We start from the raw sequence: 25,479 nt of genomic DNA, 5'->3' as shown, positions 1-25,479 counted from the left end.
TAACACCAAACATATCTGCAGGTTCTGACAAACTGACCAAAAGGAACTGCCTCACCAAGCTCCAAACCTCAATGATAGCAGTTTCACTGTTGCAATGTCTGCATCAAAGAAATTATCATACAAGCAGTACGATAAGAATAGCAAGGCCAGTGGCAGTTAAAAATTTTCCTACTCATTTTTTACACTTGCAATTCCTTCCAAGTTAGTACAGAACACCTGCAATATCAGTCAGTTTGTATTGTTATGATCCTGTAGAGACAAATAGTGTTTAAAAAGAAATTTGAACTTCCAATTAATAACTAAAAAGGATGACACGGCAAGATTTCATGTTTTAAGATTTTTACTGTAACAAATGACTACAGCATTATCTAAACACTACTTTTGTAGGCAAAATATATTTTAAACTACATAAAGGAACGTTCCTCTTTTATACTTAGTACACATTACACTCTCCACAGAATTGGGCCATCCACACTCTCCTTATAGCAAACAGTCCGCAGTCTCTTCCAGCTGCACATTTTCCCATTTCATGAAGTTGTAACTTCGAGTGACTGTCTCCAGGCACTTCCCTAAGTTTTCAGAGTTTCTTAAATCCACAAACAGCAGTAAAGCCCACTCCAATGATGCTGGTGCTCAACCCATCTGCCAGTGGGAACAATTTCTAACTAGTTACTCTGTCTAGGCCCCTCATGACTTTGAGCACCTCTAGAAAATCTCCTCTTAACCTTCTCTAAGGAGAACAACTCCAATCTATCCATATATCTGAATTTCCTCAACCCTGGAAGTGAGGAACTTCAATATTCATCACCAAGAGTGACTGGGTAGCACTACCAGACCCAGTCCTGGAGGACAAACCTGATGACTGGGCTTGCAGCAGTTGGTGAGAGAACTAAAACAAGTTGAAAAACCTACCTGACATCACCCTCACTAATCTACCTGTTGCAAATGCATCTATCCATGACAGTATTGCCAAGAGTGACTGCCATATAGTTTTTGTGGAGACAAAGTCCCATCATCACACTGAGAGCACTCCATTGTACTACCACTGTGGTAACTTGATTTAGAACAGATCAAGTAGCTCAAAACTGGCATCCATGAGGTGCTCTGGGCCATCAGCAGAGCAAAACTTTATTCCACCACAATATGCAGATACATTGTGCAAATGATACAAAACCTGGGAGCATTGTAAACTGTGAGGAGGATAGTTATAGATCTCAAAGAAGACATAGACTGGTGAAATGGGCAGACACAGCCAGATGAAATTTAATGGTGTGAAGTGTGAAGTAATGCATTTTGGTAAGAAGAATGAGAAAGGCAATATAAAGTAAAGGATACAATTTTAAAGGAGCACAGTGACTAGGGGTTATATATGCACAAATTGTTGAAGATGGCAAATTTTGTTGAGTTTTGTTGATTTTACCGAGTTGAGTTGACTTCGGAGACCTTTAAAAATGGCAGGCAGGTCTTGATTCCGGGATTCACGACCCCATTCCTGGACTGTCTAATTTTTGGGAGTGCCTTTAAAGGGTGTGAGATTCTTCCTGTCAGAAACCCGCAGCTGGTGCTACCGACCTGGCCGGCCCCATTGCAGAGATAGGTATCTCCTACTCCTCTGTGATTTTCATGGAGTCAGGCCAGGTTCTTAAAGAGTCGTGATTTACAGCCCCTTAGAGGAGTCGTGAACTGTAGCCGTAGTGGGCAAGAGCGAAACTCTTAAAAGATAATTTCAAAGGGTCCCCCTCATGCCCCCTATCCCAAGCTCTGCCCTTCCACCCATCCCTATGTTTCCTCATGCCCCCTATCCCAGGCTCTGCCCTTTAACCCACTCCATGTCCCTTCATGCCCCTTATACCAAGCTTTTCCCTTCCACCCACCCCCTGACCCCTCATGCCCCCATGTCAAGCTCTGCCCCCACATGTCCCATCATGTGCCTTATGCCATGCTGTGTCCTTCCATCTACTCCCTCAGGCCCCTCATGCCCCTATGCCAAGCTCTGGCACTTCCATGCTCACTGGCTCACTGTACACTTTATAGAACCAATGAACAAGTGTATAATGGTGTGTGTAAAAAATGCTTTGAAAAAATGTAATTCATTGGTAACTTTCTCCTATGCTTTAAAGAGATCTGGACCAAGCTAATAAAAGTATCAATCGTAAAGTTCCTTTGAAGTTTCAAAAGCCACAAACCACAAACTCTTGAAACCATTTACTTGTGTCAACATCGTGAAATTGTAAGTTCCTGAGAGAGCCTGAGCTGTCAATCAAACAATGTTTCCTCTGGGAAGCAGGTATTCACGTATTTTAATAGCTGCCTGGGCTCTCAGCCAAGCATATATAATGAGTTGGAGCTTGCTAGTACATTTATTAACTTGCTAGTACATGAATTAACTTAATCAAGTTGAAGCCATTGTGCATACTAGGATAAATTTAGTTTCCTGCAAATGGGTGACAGGTAATTGCTCATGCTCTTTCAGTTTGCACAGCAAACTCATACATATAAATGATTGATCTCCCAATGAAGTACATACAAATATGTTCTTGATTTTGTTAACATAAAAAAGATAAGCTACGGTGAGTATAATAGTTACCTCAAAATAGTGCTGCTTAAATTTCTCTGGCTGTCAGCAAGAGTAAGTCCGAATGGTGGAGTTATCAATCCTTTGCATTCCTGATGTGCCAACTAGAATTGCACAAGTTATCAATTAATACACAAGTGGCTTTGTCTTATAACTTACATAAATATTGTACTTTGCTCTATTGAAATAAATGTAACATATTTCAACATTGAATATAAAGATGTAACAAATTGAAGAACTCGTGATTTACAACGATTTACTCATTTTGTTTGTTGAGAAAAGACATTTTGTTGAAGCTTTTCATCTTGCACTCATCAGGACAATTGCAAGAATACCAATGTCAGGGGCAGCAACAACTTTCATACTGTATGAGAAGACAGTGTGGATTGGTTGGCAAGTGGACTCTGGTAGAGGCGTTGCCATGGAGAATGCACCAATTAATGGTGGCTGACAGTTAACTGCCAAGCATTGTTTGAAATTTAAACCAGACCGGAAGCTACATAATACACAGGACCCTGTTCTTTGCGGACAAAAAGAACATGTACATACATTGCACCTGTTTCAGCCAAATAAAATGGGAGGAATTTTCTGTGCCTGCTGGCATCGGGCGTGTTCAGCGACATGCGTGAACAGTATGGCGAGAAGGCCAGAAATCAGTTTTACAACATCATGAAACCAGTTTGTGATCGTCTGCTCGGCCCATCGATGGTGGGCCACGTTCCCTGCCATCGGACGTCAGGAACCTCATTGTAATACATCTGCATATCATTATAAGGCCTGCCCGCCGGAATTATTCCCCCTCCCCACGCTGGAGCGTCGACCCACGTCAGTGTGATTGTACGGTGGTGCAGAACACACCTTGACAAGTGTGACGTTAGGGAGTTGGGACTTACCGCCAGGGCCTTGCTCACATCATGGACAACTGAGCAGCAGAAGATGCTGGAGCCTGACAGCAATGGCACACTGGAAGAACGTCCATGGCACGTTGGGTAGATTTGTATGGCTCTGCTGCGAAGCAGCCCAGGGAATTTGGAAATCACTGTGGAGGGTCTGCTCACTACGGATGATGGTTGAGAAGGTGGAGAGGAAGATCCAGCTGTGATTGGGAGAGGAAGATGTACTGGGGGCTGGGAGAGGAAGGCCTTGGATCGACTGGGAGAGGGAGAGGTGTCAGGATGGGGTGAGGTTGGGGGGTGCGAAATGAAGGTGTCAGGATGGGGTGAGGTTGAGAGGGGGAGGAATGAAGGTGTCAGGAATGGGTGAGGTTGGGAGGGGGGTGAAAGAAGGTGCCAGGAAGGGTGGAGGGGGTTGGGAGGGGAAGGGAGTACAGGGCAGGAGAGGGTAGTGGGAGAAGACAGCAACTGGGGAGGCGTATGGGAAGGAGTTCAGAGAAGGGGACTGGGGAGGGAGTACGAGGGGAGGAAGGAGTGCGGAGAGGGTAGGGAGTCCGGGGGAAGGGGTAGGAAGAGGGGAGGGAGCACAGGAAGGAATGTGGAGAGGGGAAAGAGTAAGGCTGGAAGAAGTAGTAAGGCTGGAGGAAAGAGCCGGGGCGGGGTGGGGGGTGCGAAAAACTAAGGGTGGGGAAAGAAGTAAAGTGTCTGAAGGAGTCAGGAAGGGGGAAGGACTGAGTGAGGGTGGAGTCCAGGTGGGGGGAGGGGAAAACCAAGGGAGGGATTCCGGGGCAGGGGGCTGGTAAGGAGTTCCAAGGGAGTAAGTGGTTCCAAGGTGAGGAGGTGTTCCAAGGGCAGAAGGGGTCCCAAGGGGGGAAGGGGTCTGGGGCAGGGGGCTGAGTGGGTGGGGGGGGCTGTCTGGGTGAATGTGCAAGGAAGTCCATGATTGCCGCCTGGGGGGTGAACTGAGGGTGAGTGTGGAACAAGGGAATGGTGAGAATGACCGAGGGCAGAGTGAGGTGGTAGGGTGATAGAGCGAGGGTTCGACAGTAGCAGTAGAAGGGCGGCAAGGGGGGTTGGTGGGGACTTGGAGGCAGACATGGACCCTGGGGGTGGGAAGGAGGAGGTCAGAGAGGTGAATGTGGATAGGGATGGGATTTTCAGGAAGAAAGGGAACATGCATGTTCACCTGGAGATCCCCAAAGGAAAAAGGTTGTGGCTGGTAGGTCATGGAGGGGAGGCGGAAGGTGATGCCGGGGGGGCCAAGAGTGATGAGGGAACAGAAATGGGTGACTGGGGGAGGGGAAAAGATGGGGGAGCGCATAAAAACCCAAATCAAGACCATGCTGTCCAAATCAAAAGTGAAGAGACAATCTTGGTGGGTGAGATCAGTTGTTGCATGGGAGTGTAATCATTGGGTGGGCAGAGAATGTGAGAGTGCTTACACGAGGCTCCAAAAGGCCCTGCCACAAACTTTCTCCTTCCAGAATCATTCGTTGGCCAGCTACTCCCTCTGGGGTGACAGGGGACAAAAGTAAGGGGCTCACAGGCAAAGGGGACTCTGAGGGAGAGGACAGCCTCTGAGATTCCTGAGTGGATGACCCAGGGGTGTCCAGCTGCCACTTCGGGTGCCCCGGCCTGATTCCTTGAAGGGAAGGAGTACCTGGAGGGACGTTGAGGTGCCCCGTTTCCCTCTTGCGTTGCCGCTGCAGGAACTCACCCATGGCTCTCATGAAGGAGTGCAGGTCTGCACATATCTCCGCATTCTGCTGGACAGGGTCTCAATGGTGTCCACCATCCTTCCAATGGAGACCGCTTTATTCGCACATGTGAGAACCACTTCATCAGAGAGCAGGTGAACACACTCTTCCAGCTCGCGAGCCACTCTTTTGAGGGTTTCCAACAGCTCTGCGTGATGTCCCCCTGCGTTCCGCTGACTCTCCAGGATGAGTTGGAAGGCTAAAGCCAGAGACTCGTCATCCTACTCAGACCTCACAGATGCCTCTTCCTCAGCAGTCCTAAGTGCCAGGTAGCTTGGCCGAACATGCCTCCTCCTGTTGCGGACATGTGTCTGTGCGGTGACCACCAGATTGTGAACCCAAGCCTGCTCTAGATCTCAGTCCCGCCAAGATGTGTGTCTCTGCACTGGTGCAGGCTGTGGGTAAGTGCTGTGATGGATCTTCCAGGCTGCTGATTTCCAGCTCTTCAATAGAGGAGGTGTCCTCCTGGCTGGAGGTGAGGATGTGGATGGAGCTGAGGTAATGGCTGGCTGAGGGTGTTGGTCTCTTGGTGGAGTTCCCTGTGAACCAAAGCAGAGACAATTAGTACATGTCAGCAAAGTCAAAAGCAGGAGAGAAAGCACTCACATTTGCATTGAGAGAGGGATGATGTGGTGCAGGATCCTCGCAAGTGTGTTGGCCGCCGATTTCACTGTCACCGCAGGCATGGTCCATATCCTCACCAGTCAGCACAGTGGCATACTCCTCAAAGTAAGTGAAGGGTCTAATGTGGGCCACTCCACCACCGGTCTGGGGCCTCTCCCTGCTGATGTGAGCAGTCTTCTCCTGTACAGAAATAGATGGAGAGATTGTGAGCAGGACACATGGCACTGTATGGAATGTTTGTTTGGTGGGTGGAGCCATGGGCAGGATGAGGACACGAGCTTGTGAGGATATGAGCCTGATGGATATGTGAGGGTGTGTCTGAGAGTTAGTGTTGATGTCCCTTGAGGTGTGAGACCCCTGTGGATGTGTGATGGTTTGTGACTATGTGAGTTGAGAGTGATGACAAGAGTGAGTTACCCTGGTGGAACTGATGAGACTATTCAGCCTGTAGTGGTACTGGGTGGCTGTCCTCTTTTGCAGTGCATTGGCACTAACCACCACTGCCACCACTTCCCATGCTGGATTGGTGATGCAGGTGCCCTTCCTGCAACCAGAGTGAGGGTACAGGGCATCACGGCGGGCCTCCATAGCTTTCAAAAGGCTCTCAAGGGACGAATCACTGAAGCAGGGAGCTGTAGTCTAGTATTTTTGCTTTTTGGAGCCATCCTGTCTTCTATGCAGCAGTCGTGGGCTGGAAGCACTGAGACGTGTGCGCGTGGCTGCACTTTAAATATGGTGCCCGGTGTGATGAAGCGGCGAGGTGATGGCATGGCGGGCGAATGAGAATCCAGGAATGTATAATTAATGCAGCGTGAGAAGTCATTATTGCGGCTGGCAGGTAAAACGACATTTTACCCACCCACAAATCTGGGATGATTCCGCCCAATCGGTGATAGCCATTCTCTGGTTCATTCCTCAAGGTAATGCCTTAACCAATCAGAGTCAAGCTGCCTGGTTTAAATTTCAAACAATGCTTGGCAGTTAACTGTCAGTCACCATTAACTGGTGCATTCTCCACGGCAACATCTCTACGAATCAGAGTCCACTTGCCAACCAAGCAGCACTCTCTTATACAATATAAAGTTGTTGCTTCCCCTGATATTGGTATTCTTGCGATTATCCTGGTGAGTGCAAGATGAAAGCTTCCACAAAACGTCTTTTTTTCAGCAATACTCAAGTCCTGTACTACCAAACGACTATTTTGTTTGTGTGGTGCTTAGTTGTTAGAATTTTCTTCTCACCAGTATCTGCTTTAGTTCAAGAGCAGCTGTTTTTACAGAATGACAATTCCGCTTTTTACCATATGTTCTGCTTTATTCTCCATCTCCTTTCATGGAACTTTGGGCAAAGCGAGATTCCAATTGGATTTACACTATAACTCTGACCTCAGCCTAAAAGATGCATGGATGGGTGATCCACTCCTGAATCGCTCTCAGTGCAGAAATTAGATGTGAGGAGGAGTCAAAAGATTCCTCACATCCTCCTGTGGGTGAGTACTGTACACAGACTTTGCGTCATAGTACAGTTGAGGTTGCTGATTCACTGTGGATTACTGTGGACACAAATGTCATGTGCAACTAAGCTTATTTTTGAAAATGTTCAGTTATCACAACTTTGGGAAAAATGGGATTTGAATGGCTGTAGTATTACATAATTGTACCTACATATCATTTGCAGCAGAATCATTAATATAAATTTTGCAACTTATTACTTGTTTTAATCAAAAAATTCATATCAAAATATTTTTAGATCAAGCGGGTGCATCTCTTCTAAGTGAGTTTTTCCATTGGTACACCTTTAAAAAAATGTATTGCGCTTGCGAACAGCCTGTTAAGGGAGCCACACATTGGTTTCCAGGATCTACTTATTCACATAACACATTGGAGTGGGCATTGACACAAGACACATGTAAAATGGATGTAATAGCTGAACTAGATGGAAACTTGAGTGCATCTTTTCTGAACATTATTCAATCTTCACATTTCAGCAACAGACTGGAGGACAGCCAGGTCAAAAAAGTATAGTGCTTTGCTCTCTAACTTTTACATAGCTTCACTGGTTATCTTATAAATATATTTATTATAATTTTTAAATAGCATGACAGCACCAACACCAAGAAAGCAGCAGCAGTGCATGACATTAAGTCAGAGAAGTATACAGAGCTTCTCTCACTCAGATTTCCAGGACCCTTGGGAGGGGATTGAGGGAGGAGGAACAGATTCCTGCATGTGGGTCTCACTGAGCCATCCAGAAATATCAATCCTGTCATATGGAGGTGACAGTGGCGGCAATTGCCTAAGTCTTTCACCACCAGAACTGCAGAGCAGTGTCTCACAAAGTTTCACATCCCCAGCAGGGCAGACAAGGCAACTCGTTGGACACTCTACCTAGCTTATCCTGGACAACAGCATATGCTTTATCCTTCTAAAGCAACGCAAGCACAATTGCTGTAAACATTATTTCCCAACTGCAGAAGTCAGTTTTTAAATTCTTCAGATACTTAGGGATGAATTTTCAGGGTCCCCTGAAGTTGAGAATGGAGGCAGGGGCGGGGGGCAAAATTCCAGAATCGTGTGGTGTGTCAATTTCTGGTGCCAGTAATAATCACCAGGGTCAGGGGAGGATGGGACAGAAATCCTTCTCTCCGCCCAACTGAGGCCAATGAAAGTTGTTAAAAAGCTCATTAAGAGCTCGTCAAAGTTTGAGGCTTAAATTTTTAAAAGCAGTGCACAGGTTACTTACTGCTTCAGTAACAGGTCATCTGAAGGGAGGTGGGTAAAGAGAAGGGAGCCAGTCATGGCTGCCCCAGGGCATCACCACAGCCCCAAAAGAGAGTCAAGGGGCAAAGGGGACTTGGAACATAGTAAGGCGGTGCCCTTGGTGCTGCGCATGAGGGAGAGTAGACACTCAGGGTCAGGCATTGAATTGGATTGTCACTCTGCCAGGTATCACATGGAAATAAGAACAGGCGACAAAGCTGTCAGGGACAATTGGGCAGCCACCTGCCCAGAAGGAAGTCTTCAACTGGCAAGAGGCACACTACTAGCAGATTTAGGGCCCAGTGGTGATGAGGGGCAACACTCTTTACAGGGAGAGGTGTACCCTGGTATCAAAGGGCGCGGGTAGAGGAAAGAGCAGTGGAAAGGCAAAGGAGGCCAACCCTCAACACAGCATCTACCACTGAAGACAGAACTACCTGGAGGTGATCGCGAACCAGTGCTGCAGAAGACATCTGTACCCTCATCTTCAAAGACTTTGCAAATTCCAGCACTGCTCACTTTGCTTTGCCACTGGCTGTCAATGTATTCACTTCTGGTTCCTTCCAAGGATTTGGAAGGAGCGGAGCAGCTGCATAAAGAGCGGAGCGGAGTTTACCTGTGAGGAAGCCTGTTCTCACCCAGACACAGGCGGCACTGGAATTTGAATGCAGTGACGCCAGGACAAGGGGGAAAGCTGATTGGTAGGTAGTGGGTAAGTTGTTTTTTTTTCTATTTTAAAGCGATATTACAGAAGGTAAGATTCTCAGCATTTTTTTTTAAAGAAAAATAAATAGTTTTTTACTTGGCTTAAATTTAAGGAAATAGTCTTTTAATGAAAAGCAAACAAAAAGTACGGCAAGGGAGCTCAGTCCTATGTGTTGTATGGCCTGCAGCTTGTGGGAATTCTTAGACACTCCTTGCAGTCTAGGTGACCGCATGTGCAGGAAGTGCCACCAGCTTGACCAGCTCGAGCAAAGGGTTTCAGAGCTTGAGCTGAGGCTGAGGGTTATATGAATAGCACGTTTTTAGATGTGGTCACTCCGCAGCTCAAGTGCAATCAGAGAGGGAATAGGTGACCACCAGTCAGAAGGGAGGCAGGCAGATAGTCAGGAAAGCCCTAGAGCGCATCTTACTCAAGAACGGTGAGGGTGAAGGTTCCTCTGGAGAGTGCAGCCAGAACCAAGTTCACAGCACTGTGGGTGGCTCAGCTGAACAAGGGAGGAAGAGTAAGAGTGCAAGAGCAATAGTGGTAGGAGACTCAATAGTGAGGGCCGCAGACAGGCACTTCTGTGGCTGTAGACATGACTCCGGGATGGTGTATTGCTTCCCTGGTACCAGGGTCAAGGATGTCACAGAACAGCTGCAGGGCATTCTGAAGGGAGAGGGCGAACAGTCAGAGGTCATGATTCACATTGGTACAACAACATAGGTAGAAAGAGGGATGAGGTCCTGCAACAAGAATTTAGGGAGCTAGGTAGCAGATTAAAAAGCAGGACCTCAAAGGTTGTAATCTCTGGATTACTCCCTGTGCCAGGTGCCAGTAAATATAGAAATAGGAGGATAAAGAGGATGAATATGTGGCTGAAGAGGTGATGCAGGAGAGAGGTCTTTAGTTTCTTGGATCGGTGGGTCTGTTTCTGGCGAAGGTGGGGCCTGTACAAGTTGGTCAAGTTGTACCTGAACCGGAATGGGACCAACATCCTTGCGTGGAGGTTTGCTAGTGCTGTTGGGGTGGCTTAAACTAATTTGGCAGGGTAATGGGATACAGAGCAGAGGTACAGTAGGGGGCGATGTACAGCAAAATATAGAAGAGAAACTAAGTCAGTCTGGAAGGCAGAGCAAATATAGACCTATTAAAGCACGAGGGAGTAATGCAAGGCTGGACTGCATCTACTTTAATGCAAGGAGTCTTACAAGTAAGGAAGATGAATTGAGGGTGTTGATTAACACATGGGAATATGATATTGTTGCTATCACAGAGACATGGTTGAGGGAAGGGCAGGACTGGTAGCTCAATATCCCAGTGTACAGCATCTTCAGGCATGACAGACATGGGTTGTAAAAGAGGAGGTGGCATTGCACTATTGATCAAGGAGTCAATTATTGCAGTAAGGAGGGATGGTATCTTAGAAGATTCCTCAAATGAGGCAATATGGGTAGAACTTAAAAACAAAAAGGGGGCAATCACTTTGCTGGGAGTCCACTATAGGCCTCCAAACAGTCAGGGGGAGATAGAGGAGCAGATATGTAGGCAAATCTCAGAGAAGTGTAAAAATAATAGGTTAATAATAGTAGGGAATTTCAACTTCCCCAATTTTAACTGGGATAGTCTTAGTGTGAAGGGCTTAGAGGGGGTGGAATTCTTTAAGTGCATTCAGGAGAGCTTTTTGAGCCAGCACGTATAAAGTCCGACAAGAGAAGGGGCAGCACTGGACCTAATCTTAGGGAATGACGCCCGGCAAGTGGTAGAAGTGTCAGTGGGGGAGCATTTCAGGGATAGTGAGCATAACTCTGTAAGATTTAAGGTAGTTATGGAAAAAGACAAAGATGGACTGGAAATAAAGGTCCTGAACTGGGGGAAGGCTGATTTCAATGTGATAAGACAGGATCTGGCCAAAGTGGGCTGGAAGCAGCTACTTGTAGGAAAATCTACATAAGACCAGTACGAGTCATTCAAAAAGGAGATAGTGAGTGTTCAGGGCCAACATGTTCCCATAAAGGTGAAGGGTAGGACCAACAAGTCCAGGGAGCCCTGGATGTCAAGGGATATAGAGGATATGGAGGCTTAAGGCAGATACAGAGGGCTGAAAACAGCGGAAGCCCTAGAGGAATATAGAAAGTGTAGGAGGGTACTTAAAAAAGTAATTAGGAGACCGAAGAGGGGGCATGAAAAAACACTGCTGGGCAAGATAGAGGAAAATCCCAAGGCATTATATAAATATATTAAGGGCAAGGGAAAGAGTAGGGCCCATTAGGGACCAAAGTGGCAATCTGTGTGTGGAGCCGGAGGACGTAGATGAGGTTTTAAATGACTACTTTTCACCCGTGTTCACTATGGAGAAGGATGATGTAGCTGCAGAAATCAGGGAGGGTGATTGTGATATACTTGAACAAATTAGCATTGAAAGGGAGGAGGTATTCGTAGTTTTAGCAGGCTTAAAAGCGGATATAACCCCAGACCCAAATGAGATGTATCCCAGGCTGCTATGTGAGGCAAGGGAGGAGATTGCAGGGGCTCTGACACTAATTTTCAAATCCTCTCTGGCCACAGGAGAGGTGCCAGAGGATGGAGGACAGCGAATGTGGTGCCATTATTCAAGAAGGGTAGTTGGGATAAACCAGGTAATTACAGGCCAGTGAGTCTAACATCAGTGGTAGGGAAACTATTGGAAAAAATTCTGAGGGACAAGATTAATCTCCAGTTGAAGACATAGGGATTAATCATGGATAGTCAGCATGGCTTTGTCCCTTTGGGGGAGATCATGTCTAACAAATTTGATTGAATTTTTTAAGGAGGTGACAAGTTGTATAGATGAGGGTAGTGCAGTTGATGTTGTCTACATGGGCTTCAGTAAGGCTTTTAACAGTCTCGCATGGGAGAATGGTCAAGAAGGTAAGAGCCCATGGGATTCAGGGCATTTTGGCAAATTGGATCCAAAATTGGCTTAATGGCAGGAGGCAGAGGGTGATGGTCGAAGGTTGTTTTTGCGATTGGAAGCCTGTGACGAGTGGTGTACCGCAGGGATCAGTGCTGGGACCCTTGCTGTTTGTAGTGTACATTAATGATTTAGACATGAATATAGGAGGCATGATCAGCAAGTTCACAGATGACATGAAAAGTTGTGGTGTCATAAATAGTGAGGAGGAAAGCCTTAGATCACAGAACAATATAGATGGGCTGGTAAGATGGGCAGAGTAGTGGCAAATGGAATGTAATCCTGAGAATTGTGAGGTGATGCATTTTGGGAGGACTAACAAGGCAAGGGAATACACAATGAATGGTAGAACCCGAGGAAGTACAGAGGATCAGAGGGACCTTGGTGTACATGTCCATAGATCCCTGAAGGCAGCAGTACAGGTAGATAAGGTGGTTAAGAAGGCATATGGGATACTTGCCTTTATTAGCCAAGGCATAGAATATAAGAGCTGGGAGGTTATGTTGGAGCTGTATAAAATGCTAGTTAGGCCACAGCTGGAGTACTGTGTGCAGTTCTGGTCGCCACACTATAAGGATGTGATTACACTGAAGAGGGTGCAGAGGAGATTCACCAGGATGTTGCCTGGGTTGGAGCGTTTCAGCTATGAAGAGAGACTGAATAGGCTAGGGTTGTTTTCCTTAGAGCAGAGAAGGCTGAGGGGGACCTGATAGAGGTACAAAATTATGAGGGGCATAGATAGGGTAGATAGGAAGAAACTTATCCCCTTAGCGGAGGTGTCAATAACCAGGGGGCATTGATTTAAGGTAAGGGGCAGGAGGTTTAGAGGGGATTGGAGGAAAGATTTTTTCACCCAGAGGGTGGTTGGAATCTGGAGCACACTGCCTGAGGGGGTGCTAGAGGTAGGAACCCTCACAACATTTAAGAAGTATTTAGATGAGCACTTGAAATGCCATAGCATACAGGGCTACAGGCCAAGTGCTGGAAAATGGGATTAGAATTGATAGGTGCTTATGGGCAGCACGGACACGATGGGCCAAAGGGCCTGTTTCTGTGCTGTATTAGTCTATGACTCTATCAGCTCCTGATATTGCGGCATCTGAAATATAGCTGCATACCACTTCATCTCGCTGGTCACTGATGCCAGATTTTATCTATTCTTTCACATGGTGGGGGCATTGCTGGCTAGGCCAGCATTTATTGCCCATCCCTAATTGCATTTAAGAAGGTGGTGGCTAGTTGCATTCTTGAACTGCAACAGTCCAGGCGGTGTAGATACACCCATAGTATTGTTAGGGAGTTCCAGATTTTGACCCAGCGGCAGTGAAGGTACGGCGAGAGAGTTCCAAGTCAGGATGATGTATGGCTTGGAGGAAACTTGCAGGCGGTGATATTACCATGCATTTGATGCTCTTGTCCTTCGAAGTGGTAGAAGTCATGAGCTTGGAAGGTGCTGTTGAAGGAGCCTTGGTGAGTTGCTGCAAGGCATCTTGTAGATAGTACACACTGCTCCACTGTGCATTGGTAGCGGAGGGAGTGAATGTTTAAGGTGGCGGATAAGGTGCCACCCAAGCAGGCTGCTTTGTCCTGGATGGTGTCAAGTTTCTTGAGCATTGTTGGAGCCGCACTCATCCAGGGAGGTGGACAGTAGTCAGGAGGAGAGTTATTCGCTGCAGAATTCCCAGCCTCTGACCTGCTCTTGCAGCCACAATATTTATATGGCTGGCCCAGTTCAGTTTCTAGTTTGATGGTAATGGTAGAGTGGGGGATATGCTGGGCCATGGGATTACAGATTGTGGCTGTATACAATTCTGCTGCTGCTGATGTTGAGTCAATGTTGAGAACTCCCAGGGCAATTCCCTCCCGACTGTAAACCACTGTGTCGCCACCTCTGGTAGGTCTGTCCTGTCGATGGGACAGGGCATACCCAGGGATGGTGATGGTGGTGTCTGGGATGTATGTAAGGTATGATTCCGTGAGTATGGCAATTTCAGGCTGTTGTTTGACTAGTCTGTGGGACAGCTCTCCCAATTTTGGCACAAGCCCCAAATGTTAATAAGGAGGACTTTGCAGGGTTGACAAGGCTGTGGTTGCTGTTGTTGTTTCTGGTGCCAAGGTTAATGCTTGTGATGTCTCTGTTATCATTGCTGTAGGCCCTTAGATGAAGTTATCCTTAGTCTGTATTGATAGATACTCTGAAGGCTAGGCTATTGGCAAATTTCAGCTTTTAACTATGTACATTAACATGTACTTAGCATGAGGCTTCACATAGAACTATATCTCAGCATACTCTGTTGTCATGTGATGTTACATCACTGATGATGTAGACAATATATTTACACATTTAACATTAACCCTTTATACTACATCTCCCCCCCCAAGTCTCTGACTCTATTACTATCATCCTACATTTCCCCCCGAAATCTCTGCCTTCATGCCTGGTTCACAGAGATAACTGTTGTGGTGGTTTCACCAATCTCCCCAACCTTGTTCTCAGCTCTCTTGGATGTTGCATAGGATTCACGTTCTCCATGTTCTCTCTCGAACTCTGTAGAGTAGTATGTGGATGTTCAAAGACTACTGGCTCTCAGTTAATGGCTGGAATTTTAATGGGGCGATAAAATGTGTCGAGCCATTCTCAACTCCATTGATTTCGGTGGGACTGTAAAATCCTGCTGTTGTAAAGTTCCACTCAATGTTAACTTCCTGATCATCTGGCTAGTTGGTCTATTCCATTGATGGTCTTCTTGTAGATATAAGTGCACTTTTGTTTCTTTTCACTATTCCATTTTCAGTCTCTACAAGATAAAATTGTGAATTTATTGTTTTTTCTAATACTTGGCCTTTGTGATTCTAGTCACGAATCCAGGCTGTTTCACATGGTTGGAGTTCTGGCAAATCCTGAACTGTCTGATGTAGATTGTAGTTTCTGGTTTGGTTTTCACAATACTGATCCTCCTTCTCCCTTACTCTCTCTATATCTGCTGCTTTGAGACATGGTTTAAGTGTGTGTGAAAGAACAGAAAGTTGAGTCTGTAGTTGTCTTCCCATCATAAGTTCTGACGGAGGCAAATCATTCTGGTGTAGTATGAAATAGTAGCTCAACAGTACCAAGTCAATGTCCTCATTTGTCTTCAATAAAGCCTTTACTGTACTTACTCCTTTTTTGGCCTCTCCATTCGCTTGTGGGTATCTGGGTGAACTAGTCATGTGGACAAATCCATAGGCTCAGTCAACTGCTTAAACTGTTTGTTTGCAAACTATGGGCCATTGTTTGAAATGACTAGATCTGAAATTCCACGTGTGGCAAAAATTTCTTTCAGTGATTTGATGACTGCTTTTGAGGTTGTACCATGAAGATGTTTAACCGCAATCCATCCGGCGTAATAATCAACAACTATGAGGAATGTCTTCCCCTTCCTTGAGCTCAAAAATATCCATTCTGAGATGTTCCCATGGTCGGGATGGAAATTTGGATGCCATCAGCAGTTCCCCTTGTTCCTTATGATGGATTGGACAGGTGATACAGCTCAGAATCATTTCCTCTAATGATTTAGAGATCCCTGGCCTCAAAATAGAATACTGTGTGCTACCATGACATTTTGTCATGCCTAAGTGTCCCTGGTGTATTCTCTGGAAGGTTTCAAGTCTGAGGAATGTTGGGATGACCACTCTCTAATTGTAAATCAGCAGGTCATCCACAACACTGAGATGTCTTTGTTATTGGAAGTATTGCTTTAGGATGAGATTATTAGGAACATATTCTGGCCATCCATCTTTGCAGTAGTCTCTAATTCTTTCACATTCACCTGCTTTTTGTGCTTTTCAAATTTCATTCAGCCTCTGCGTTGTTGCTGGTAGGAATTTGGTGGTTGATGCAGTACATCCTCAGTGAAATTTATGTCCTCCTGTTCAGGCATATCAACAGGAAAGATGCATGACAATGCTTCTGCTGTTGGTTGTTGTTTTCCCTGCTCCAGTTTGTCCATTTGTTTCTTGCTTAATGCAAATTGCCCTTCCTGGTAATGAACTTGTGGTTCTTCCACCTGCTGTTCATGGGAGATCTTCTGTCCCCATGGTTCTAACAGGTTCTGGTGCTTCTGCTTTAGAGTACTTGTCTCAGTCTTCTCAAGATCACTGAATAATTTTGGAAATTCTGTCCTGAATTCTGTTGGTTTTTCTTGACTTCCCAATTTATCTACTTTAAGATGAGTTGTAGGTCTGTGCAAGCTTTACGGCTTAACAGTGAACATTTTTGGTGGTGGATCACATACAAAGTTTCTGTATTTTCTTTTCCTTTATACTGAACTTTGGCAGTCAACTGTTCCTTGACCTTCATTTGAATGCTTCCTGTGGAGTCATATGGTCGATGGCTGTAGGAGCTTTAGTGCTTTAGCCACTAATCTGTGTCTGAAAGAATTGAAACTTCTGTTTCAGTGTCTAATTTGAAGCTTGTTTTGCATCCATTAACCATAATGCCTGCACTTCAATAGATCCATTTGATCCTGTAATTTCTCCCAAGAATGGCACTTCATTATCTTTTCTGTCCTCAACTTCCTGAAAGCTAAATGATTTTAATTGTTTTTCCTTTATTTTTTGTGTTAGGGGCTTTTTGATGTGCATACTGATTTAAAATGTCCTCTCCTCTTGAAGGAATGGCCCTCTGCATTTTTAGCAAGGTGTTCTTCGTGCCAAAGAAGCCTATTCCCACCATAATGAGAACACTGGATAATGTCAGTTACCATGCCTTCTTCACTCTTTCTCAGTTTTGGCCTACAAACTACACCATCAGCCATTTTTCTCCACAGGATTTCTTAGTCGCCTCAAATAAATATCTGATTTTATTTTCTTACTTTTGCCTGTCTTATTAACTGCACAGTCTTCGATAGGGTCAAATGTCCCCTCGACTGCAGAAAATATGATAAAGTCTCCTCGAAAACTCCTACAACAATGCAATCCCGAATTAATTCATCTTTCAATGTTTCATATTTGCAATTCTCAGCTAGTTGAAATAAATCGTTACTGAAGGAATTAAACTCTCTCCCGGTCTTTGGGTACGTCTATTGAACTTTGTCCTTTCTATAATGGTGCTTCTTCTAAGAATAAAATAAGTGGCAAAGGCTTTGATGACCTCCTCGTATGTCGCCTGTCTTGGTTGATGCCCTGTCTGACCATTACACTGTTTGCTTTATTGCCTATGAGGTGAGACCGTGGTGTAGTGGTACTGTCACAGGACTAGAAATTGGGGGAGATGTTATCTGGTGCCATGGCAACTGATGGAATTTGAATTCAATTAATAAAGAAAATCTAGAATTGAAAGCTAGTCTCAGTAATAGTGACCATGAAACTATCATCGATTGTTGTAAAAAACCCATCTGGTTCGCTAATGTGTTTTAGGGAAGGTAAACTGCCATCCTTGCCTGGTCCAAATCCACAGCAAAGTGGTTAACTCTTTATTGCCCTCTGAAATGACCTAGCAAGCCACTCTGTTCTAGGGCAATTAGGAATGGGCAACAAATGCTGGCCTTGCCAGCGATGTTCACATCCCATGAAAGAATAAATATATTTAGAAAATGGTACTGACCTGTTCCTTGTCAGTCTTCTCTGCTAGTCCCTAAGCTTTTTGTGCCTGATAAGCCTACAACTGCCACTTTTTGGCTTGATCCTGGCCTTGCACATGGTCAAAGTACTCTGGTAAGGATAAGGTTTTCTCTATGGCCTTCCTTCACAGTAGCCTTTATGTGAGTTTTGTTGTTTTCTTTCTTTCCTTGTCCTGCAGTCCTTTCTGTTGCTGCTTCTTCTAGTCACTGGGTTCTTCACTTGGTGCTTTTTCCACTGTGTTTTCCTCTGCCACCATCTATTATCATCATTGTGGGTCTTTGATGAGGTTATCTTTAGTCTGTATACATATGCTGCTGGAGGCTAGATGGTTAGCAAACTTAACCTTTTATTGAACATTCCATTAACTATGTACCTTACAATACTTAGCACGAGGCTTCACATAGAACTCTCTCAGCATATTCTGTTGTCATGTGATGTTACACCACTGATGACGTAGACTACATATTTTCTATTTAACTTTAACACTTTATACTGCAATGTCAAGTAAAGTCACTCACAGCGCACTACTTTGCCACAGCTGGACAGCACATTTATTTAATGACGGGCACTGCCTTGCAAGGACAGAGGGTGGTGGATTTCCCCCAGATGCAGGGCATCATGGATTGTAATCATATGACCATCAATGCACCCAGCAACTGTCCAGTAAGATCCATCAACAGGAGAACCTTCCACACTCTCAATAATCCACTGGTCTGCAACAACAACAAAAGCTTCCTCCATGTGTGTGCTTGCTTTCCTGGCAGCTTTGTCTCCTTCATCCTCTACTAGTCACGCTGCCTCAGATCTTCACTCTAACCCCCAATGTGTGTGGATGGATCCACTAGGGGACAAGGAATTTTCCAAGAGATCGCTACTGATCCCTCTTCAGGAGCTCCAGATGGAGACACAGAGGTGATACACCCAACGCTACCTGCCCAGTTGAACAAGCATTGAGCAGGCCATCAGATTTCTGAAAATGCAGTTCTGGTGCCGGGATCAGTGGTGCCTCAAGTACCTTTCTGCAAGGGTCTCAGTCATTGTGGTGGTCTATTGCATGACCCTCCAGAGAAGTGTGTACCTTCAGGCAATGAGACCCTGGAAGGACACAGCTCAGCAGGAGATGTGAGAGGAGGAGCAAGTGGAGGAAGAGGGAGACGACACTAAACAGAGAGATGCCCCTGATGCAGGACGAGGTGGTCTCTTCCTGCCACCCTCTGGAAAGAGGAGTTCCCTCCTTTCCCTGAAGGCCTTCAAAATTACATCCAGACCGGCATTGATGAAGCGAAGGGCTGCCCTGCCCAGAGTGTCAGGCCTCCAGATCCCCTGTGGAATCTTGCTTCCCTCTCATGTAATGGAAGGCCTTGGCACAGTCAGCAGAATTCTCCCTCAGGACAACCAAGCGCCTCAGTGATGATTGCCGTGAGGTGTCTAAATGAGTCTCACATTTCATCTGACCTACCTTCATTCCACCACTGGCTTCAAGTAGACAGGAAACCCTTCTCCCTATCAATTAGTGACTTCCCCAGGCAAAGATCTTAACTTCAGTCAGTTTCCCACTGAAGGTGGTTTCTGACCCAAAAACAAACCTGCCACAATGGCAAAAATTCAGTCCTTAGGTGCAAAAATCTCCTCACTTTCACCTTCATCAGATGATTCCAGCAGTTGCTGAACCCGATGTGACAGTTTAACTTAACCAGAATGCATTAATAGTACAAACCCAGGAAACTTATAGCTGTAATGTAACTGGCTGTAATATACAAATGAGGACAGGGAGTACTCGACCAGTAAATCAAGCAAAAGTTCAAAAGTGCAAGAGAGCCTGTGAAAGCTTGTTATTGGCACAAAACAAAGAGAATTGACTTCCAACCAATTTACATGCCATACTTTCTGCATCATTTGTACATTGCAAATACACTGGAAAAGCTGTGAAATCCCCATGGACTTGCAAAAATAGTGAAATGTAAAATAATACTTTAAATGAGGGTAATGGATGGCAGTTATTTTGAGATCAATAGCCACAATAACCACCCATTTTGAGGGAAGCCAAACAAATCCATTGGTTAAGAGAGGGGTTCAATTTGAATTTGGCAACAACAGTTGTTGGACATTTTGATAATTACAAAGGTGCATGTGCAATTTAATAATACAAACCATCAGAGGATCTTTTTGTGGATGTAGTTGTTAATCTGAAACCTGCAGGAAGTGTTTCAGAAGATCCAGGCATCATGCTGATTCCATGAACTTCACGTGAAGGGAATTGTTTTCTCCAGGAAGGCCTTCGCTGAAAATTTTTCTCATCATCCTTGTGATAATATATGTAAAGAAAATAATATATTTTTACTGGTTTATACTAGATTGGATGGTTGTCTTTCCTTTCCTCACAACTGGGTGTCAGGTAGGCAGAATGCACAGAGGTCCCGGCAATGTCTTTAACCTGGCTATAGTCTGCATTTAGGACATTATTTAAGTTCTCATGACAGGCCTATGGCAGAGCCTTCTGCCTGTATGGGGGCAAAATACAGCAGCTGATGTAGTCCTGAGACACCAGCAGTAGGAATGATCACTGGACATAAATAGCAGGCAGAAGCAAGAAAAATGGGATTTAACTTGCACCATCTGTTCCCTCTTCCATTTCTGTCTCCAACTCTGAATTCAAGTAGGACACTTCGGATGGTTCCAATTTACTTAACTCAGTAATTACCCAGGAAATGATAAGATAGAAAAATCCTAGTCTAACTCCTGGGTAACTATCCAACTGACAGCCCTGCTACCCGGCCTCGACATACCTCCCCCTGACCCCCCACCCCCTGAACCCGACCTGACCTAACCACCAACCCAACCTCAGTCCTAGTTCCCCACTTGACCCCCGACTCACTCCCTGACACCACCGGCTACCCCCAGACCCGACCAGATCTGACCACACCACCACTCAACTCCCCAACTCCACCCCCTGCCATCCCAATTCCCCTCTGCCCCGACCTCACCACCCAACTCCCTCAACACCCTGACCCAACCTCACCACCCGACTGCCCCCTGAACCCTCCGACCCGACCTCAATACCCTACCTAACACACTACCCACCTGCCACCCTACCTACCTACCATCCTACATATCTACCACCCTATGCACCTGCCACCCTACACAACTGTCACCCTACTCACCTACCACACTAACCACTCATCATCCTACCCACTTGTCACCCTACCCACCTACCACCCTACCCCTTACCCACTTACCTCACCTGGCCTAACCTCTTACCCACCTACACATTCACCCATTCACTGGCACACTGAAAATATGTTTAAATGTCCCAGCTTTTCAGTGTGTTAATGAACTAGAATACAGCAGTCTTCAATTAATTGCTCACTTAAGGGCCTCAATTGGCAGTGTGGAGGCAGGAAGGTGACAGGGTCCCCACCTGCCACCATCCTGCTGAATTAAATGCCCTCTCTGCCTGCAAACCCATCATAAGAGAGAGTGTAAAATACCACCTTTAGTGCATATTTTATAAAATAGCTTTAATAACAATCATTGCTTAAAATTACATAATGTAGCATGGGGAAATTACTTACATCATCAAGAGCCCTCTCTGTTCCGAGTGCAAGAAGGTTATTATACTCTCTTTCAAGGACCTGTCTTGCCTGAATAAGAGGACAATATTTAAATAATGGTTTTAAATGGAATACACATTGTGCAAACTGAACAAAGTAATCACTTTAATATTAATGCAAATGCTTAACTTTAGAATATGTATCAATAAGTTTTAAATTTAGGAAATCAAACCAGATTTGAGCAAGAGAGCAGCAATAGATTTTTCTTCTGTTTTTATCATTTGCTGCAGTGCATACAGATGCTTGCAAAATATAGTTCACAAAAAGACTTGTTAAAGGCAATGATTTTTAAGAAGTTTCAAGAAAAAAAACATTTCAGCAACGACACTAGCCGAAAAATCAGCACTCTCTTCACATACGATATAAATTGTTGTCTTCCCCTAATATTGGTATTCTTGCGAGTGTCCTGATCAGTGCAAGACAAAAAGCTTAGACATGTCTCTTTTTTTCAGCAATATTATTTGTGCCTGAACATAAGCAACATTGTTTGAACAATCTTGAATACCAGGAATTCTTGAAAGACAGACAGAGCAGAATTACGTCTACCTGATTCTAACTTTGGTATCAGAAGCCAAAAGGACAGTATATAAATCCAATGCACTATCCTACCTTAACGCATAAATATTTGCCAATGAGTAAGAGTGAAACTGTTACTTTAAAATCAAAGAGTTGAAAAAAATATCTGCAGTATTTCAGACTAAGTTTACCTGTGTGTTTTGTGTGGGAATTTGAAGTATTAAAGCCAAGCTGCTATAGTCAAAGTTTTCATCCAAGGCTAGGAGTGCTCCATGGACACCACTTTCCATGAGGTTGTTTGCATAGTCTCGAAGGCCGATGGACAGTATCCACCTGATGACACGATCATTGCTCCATACTATTGCATCTGAAAATGTGAAACTGTAATATGAGCATACGCTTTCTTTTCAAACATTTTAATTAGATTTAATTCTTAACTTTAAGGGTATAGTCTCTTCTGTTTAGTATATACTGCGAAAGTATTTGTACCCTGATTTTCAAACGCTTTTAATTTTTTTCTAACTTTGTCATATCTCAGCATATAATGCGTCAGTCTTCTTCTATCGTGTCAAAACTCTAGCATTTTCAAACATTCCAAAAAGCTATTGTACTGGTAGAGATTCCAATTAATACATCACTTTACATAGATATTCTCCAAGAGTGATACTGCATGCTCAGGAATTTGACTGGTAAATTTTGTATGGCATTACCCATGGTCAACTGATGAATATAGGATGGTGACAGAGAAGCAGATTTTAGTCATGACCCAGACACAGCATTGCATGACAAGCATGTGCTCAAACTGAAAGATATGAGAATCAATAGCAATTGGCCCTGAGCCTCATCAGCAGACTTAGCATTAGCTGCTGGTGCTAATTGCATCTCCACAGGCAGCTCACTTAAACCAAGATATCAACATCAGGCTATCTACTTCAGGATAGGGGATTGGAGTGGGCTACAGGGGTGATTGCCACTCCTGCGTGGCCAGAATTTTACAGAAAATTGCAGCAGAGGCGGGTAGGTGGTGGGCACTGCACCACTGCCTTGGCACCCAATTTTATTGATCCCTCCACTGCGATTTTACCAGTAGTAGATGGCTGGTGGGTGAGGGGTGGGGGAGAATGCCAGACAACCCACTAGCTGTGGGCCCTGCCCCCAGCGTAAAATTCAGCCCCATGGAGTTACAGGTGCACTCCTGTTGCTCCTGGCTTCACAGGAACTTTTAAACAAATGTAACTTATCTGGGCCCAATGTTGTTTCCTCTCATCAGTCACTAATTTAACCAAAAGGTCCTTTCAGCATGCATTATATCCCTATTACACAGATTTAAATAGACTTAATGCAATTTTTAGGCAGTCACCTAGGACATCTAAAACCAACCACCCACCTGCATAAATTTAGCAGTGGGATGAATCTGCCTAATTAAATCACAGGGACCCACTGCAAAATTGGAATGCTTTGCATCTATTTTACACCCAAAAATTGGGTGCAATGCAAACCAATTGCTGCCTAAAACTGAAAACGGTTTCATAAACTGATTATGCAGAGTCACCTAGTGGTCAGAATTTAAATAAGTGGAATGGAAAATGTATCATTTATAATTGTAAATGTTGCCAGAAAAATATAACCAAAATTTGTGACAGCAGGAAGTAGAGTTTATACAGAGGAAATTTGACACTTACACATGTAGTTGGTCCTTAAATATTAGATAAAGTGGAAGGTTATTATGGAGCAAGAGGCTCTGCCCCCAGGGGAACTGACATGGTCTGCACTGGCACTACATGAACTGATCTTTTACCCACAATTTTCAGGAGAATTCACATGTCTTGGGATGACAACAAAGTAGCATGATAGAGCTATACAGTTTTATCATGTTATTAGTATTTGTATTGTATTGTAAGCATTAACAGCCAAATATTTGAAGTATTTCACAGGAAAGCGAACCTGAGTTGGTGTAAGTGCAGTTTGAGGAAATAAGAAAAAGGTTGTGGTGGAGAAAAGTGAACATCAGGGGCAGAATTTTGCCTTCATCGGGCGAGCTTCAGGGGGTGAGCGGGTGTGGTTGGGAAGCCAACTGCCACCCGCGATTGGGCCGCGACCGTGATTTCATACTGGCAGGCCAATTAAGCCCGCCCAGTGTGAATGCTGGCTGCAGAATGTCCGACAAGAGGCAGGTGGGGGCGGGGGCCTGTTGGCCGCCGGGTCGCCATCGGACCCGACGGCCGGTTCAAAAATGGTGCAGGCAGCCCAAGGGACGCTGCATTCATCGGAGTTGCTGCAATGACATGGCTGCAAACAAAGATGTAGACACCAGGCGGGAGGTGAGGTCGGCTGGGCACTCGGCACCCCATTTTTCCGACGAGTGCCTCACTGCCCACCTGGAGGAGGTGTCTGCCAGAAGGGACACCCTTGTCCCCAGAGATGGGAGGAGGAGGCCACCACACTTCACTAGGAGGAGGTGGCAGCCTGGGTGAGCAGGCACAATGTGGTGCAGTGCACCTGAGTGCAGTGCTGGAAGCACTTCAATAACCTACTGTGCTCAGGAGGGGTGAGTACCATGTTGGCATGGATCAGTGTGTTGAATTGTTTTGGGCTGGCCATCCTCCCGTGGAGCTCAGGGGTGTTAGAGTCTGAGTATCAACTGTCATTGATGCCGGAGTTGGCCAAGGAGGTGAGCCCTGGCTGCTTTGACTGAGTGGGTGCAAGGTGCTCCTCAGGTGGGATTGGCTTGGCTGCAATGGCGTTGCAGGTAGAGCGTGGACTAATCAATGCCTCTCTGTCTTTTCAGGACAAGACATCCCATAACATTATTGAGAGGTCGCGTGGAGGACCCCCACACTCCTCATCCTCTCCAGGTATGAGCAAGAGGCCTTAGAGCTCGAGAGGCACCATGCATCTTGGTCAACAGGCTGCGGTGAGGCTGGGTTGTCAGACGAAGGTAACAGTGCACTGAGGTGAGAGTTTCGGATGCTGCAAACAATCTTTTGCAGTCTCACCATTGATAAGAGCCTCCAGGCTGGATTCCTCATTGGTCATTGAAAGACGATGGCACCATGATGCAGATCTCCATTGTCTCACCAGGGTGCCTGGCATGCACAGTGACAGTGTGATGACTTAAACTAATGATATGTTCTTCTTCTCCCTTAGATTTGCCACCAAGCAACGAAGTGCAGCACCTTCAGGAGCTACCCCTGACCCCAAAGGCCCACTATGATCCAGAAGCACCTACGTCACACCCACTCTATGAAACAGGCACCAGCGCAGATACCAGCACCTTGGTGGACATTAGTTCAGCGGCTAGTATCTTGGTGCACATTGGTACTTCACACTCGCTTGAGGTGTAGGTGGAGGCAGAGAATCCCCAGAGCGTCTGCAGTCGGAGGACTGCTGGAGACCAGGACGATGCTCAGTCGAAGGCTGATGATGGGCGTCTGGAATTGTCTATTAGGCAGCACATGCTGGATGTCCAGCAGGGTGTATGGGATGA

The 25,479-nt window shown here is 45.4% G+C and overlaps 1 protein-coding gene across 1 annotated transcript in view; it reads right to left on the bottom strand.

Annotated features, from left to right (window-relative positions):
* ppfia2 (PTPRF interacting protein alpha 2) overlaps window positions 1-25,479 on the bottom strand; it is a 373,178-nt gene that overhangs the window by 3,693 nt on the left and 344,006 nt on the right. The window contains exons 25-28 of the mRNA XM_078567936.1: window positions 22,184-22,359; window positions 21,438-21,506; window positions 20,017-20,167; window positions 2,588-2,679 (exon numbers count right to left, since the gene is read on the bottom strand). Of these exons, the coding sequence (XP_078424062.1) occupies window positions 2,621-2,679; window positions 20,017-20,167; window positions 21,438-21,506; window positions 22,184-22,359 (455 nt within the window). The 3' untranslated portion in view covers window positions 2,588-2,620. The remainder of the gene's footprint in view (window positions 1-2,587; window positions 2,680-20,016; window positions 20,168-21,437; window positions 21,507-22,183; window positions 22,360-25,479) is intronic.

The sequence above is a fragment of the Cetorhinus maximus genome, chromosome 22 (genome assembly GCF_964194155.1).
Source record: "Cetorhinus maximus chromosome 22, sCetMax3.hap1.1, whole genome shotgun sequence".
Taxonomy (NCBI): domain Eukaryota; kingdom Metazoa; phylum Chordata; class Chondrichthyes; order Lamniformes; family Cetorhinidae; genus Cetorhinus; species Cetorhinus maximus.
This window is presented reverse-complemented; position numbering and strand designations above follow the sequence as displayed.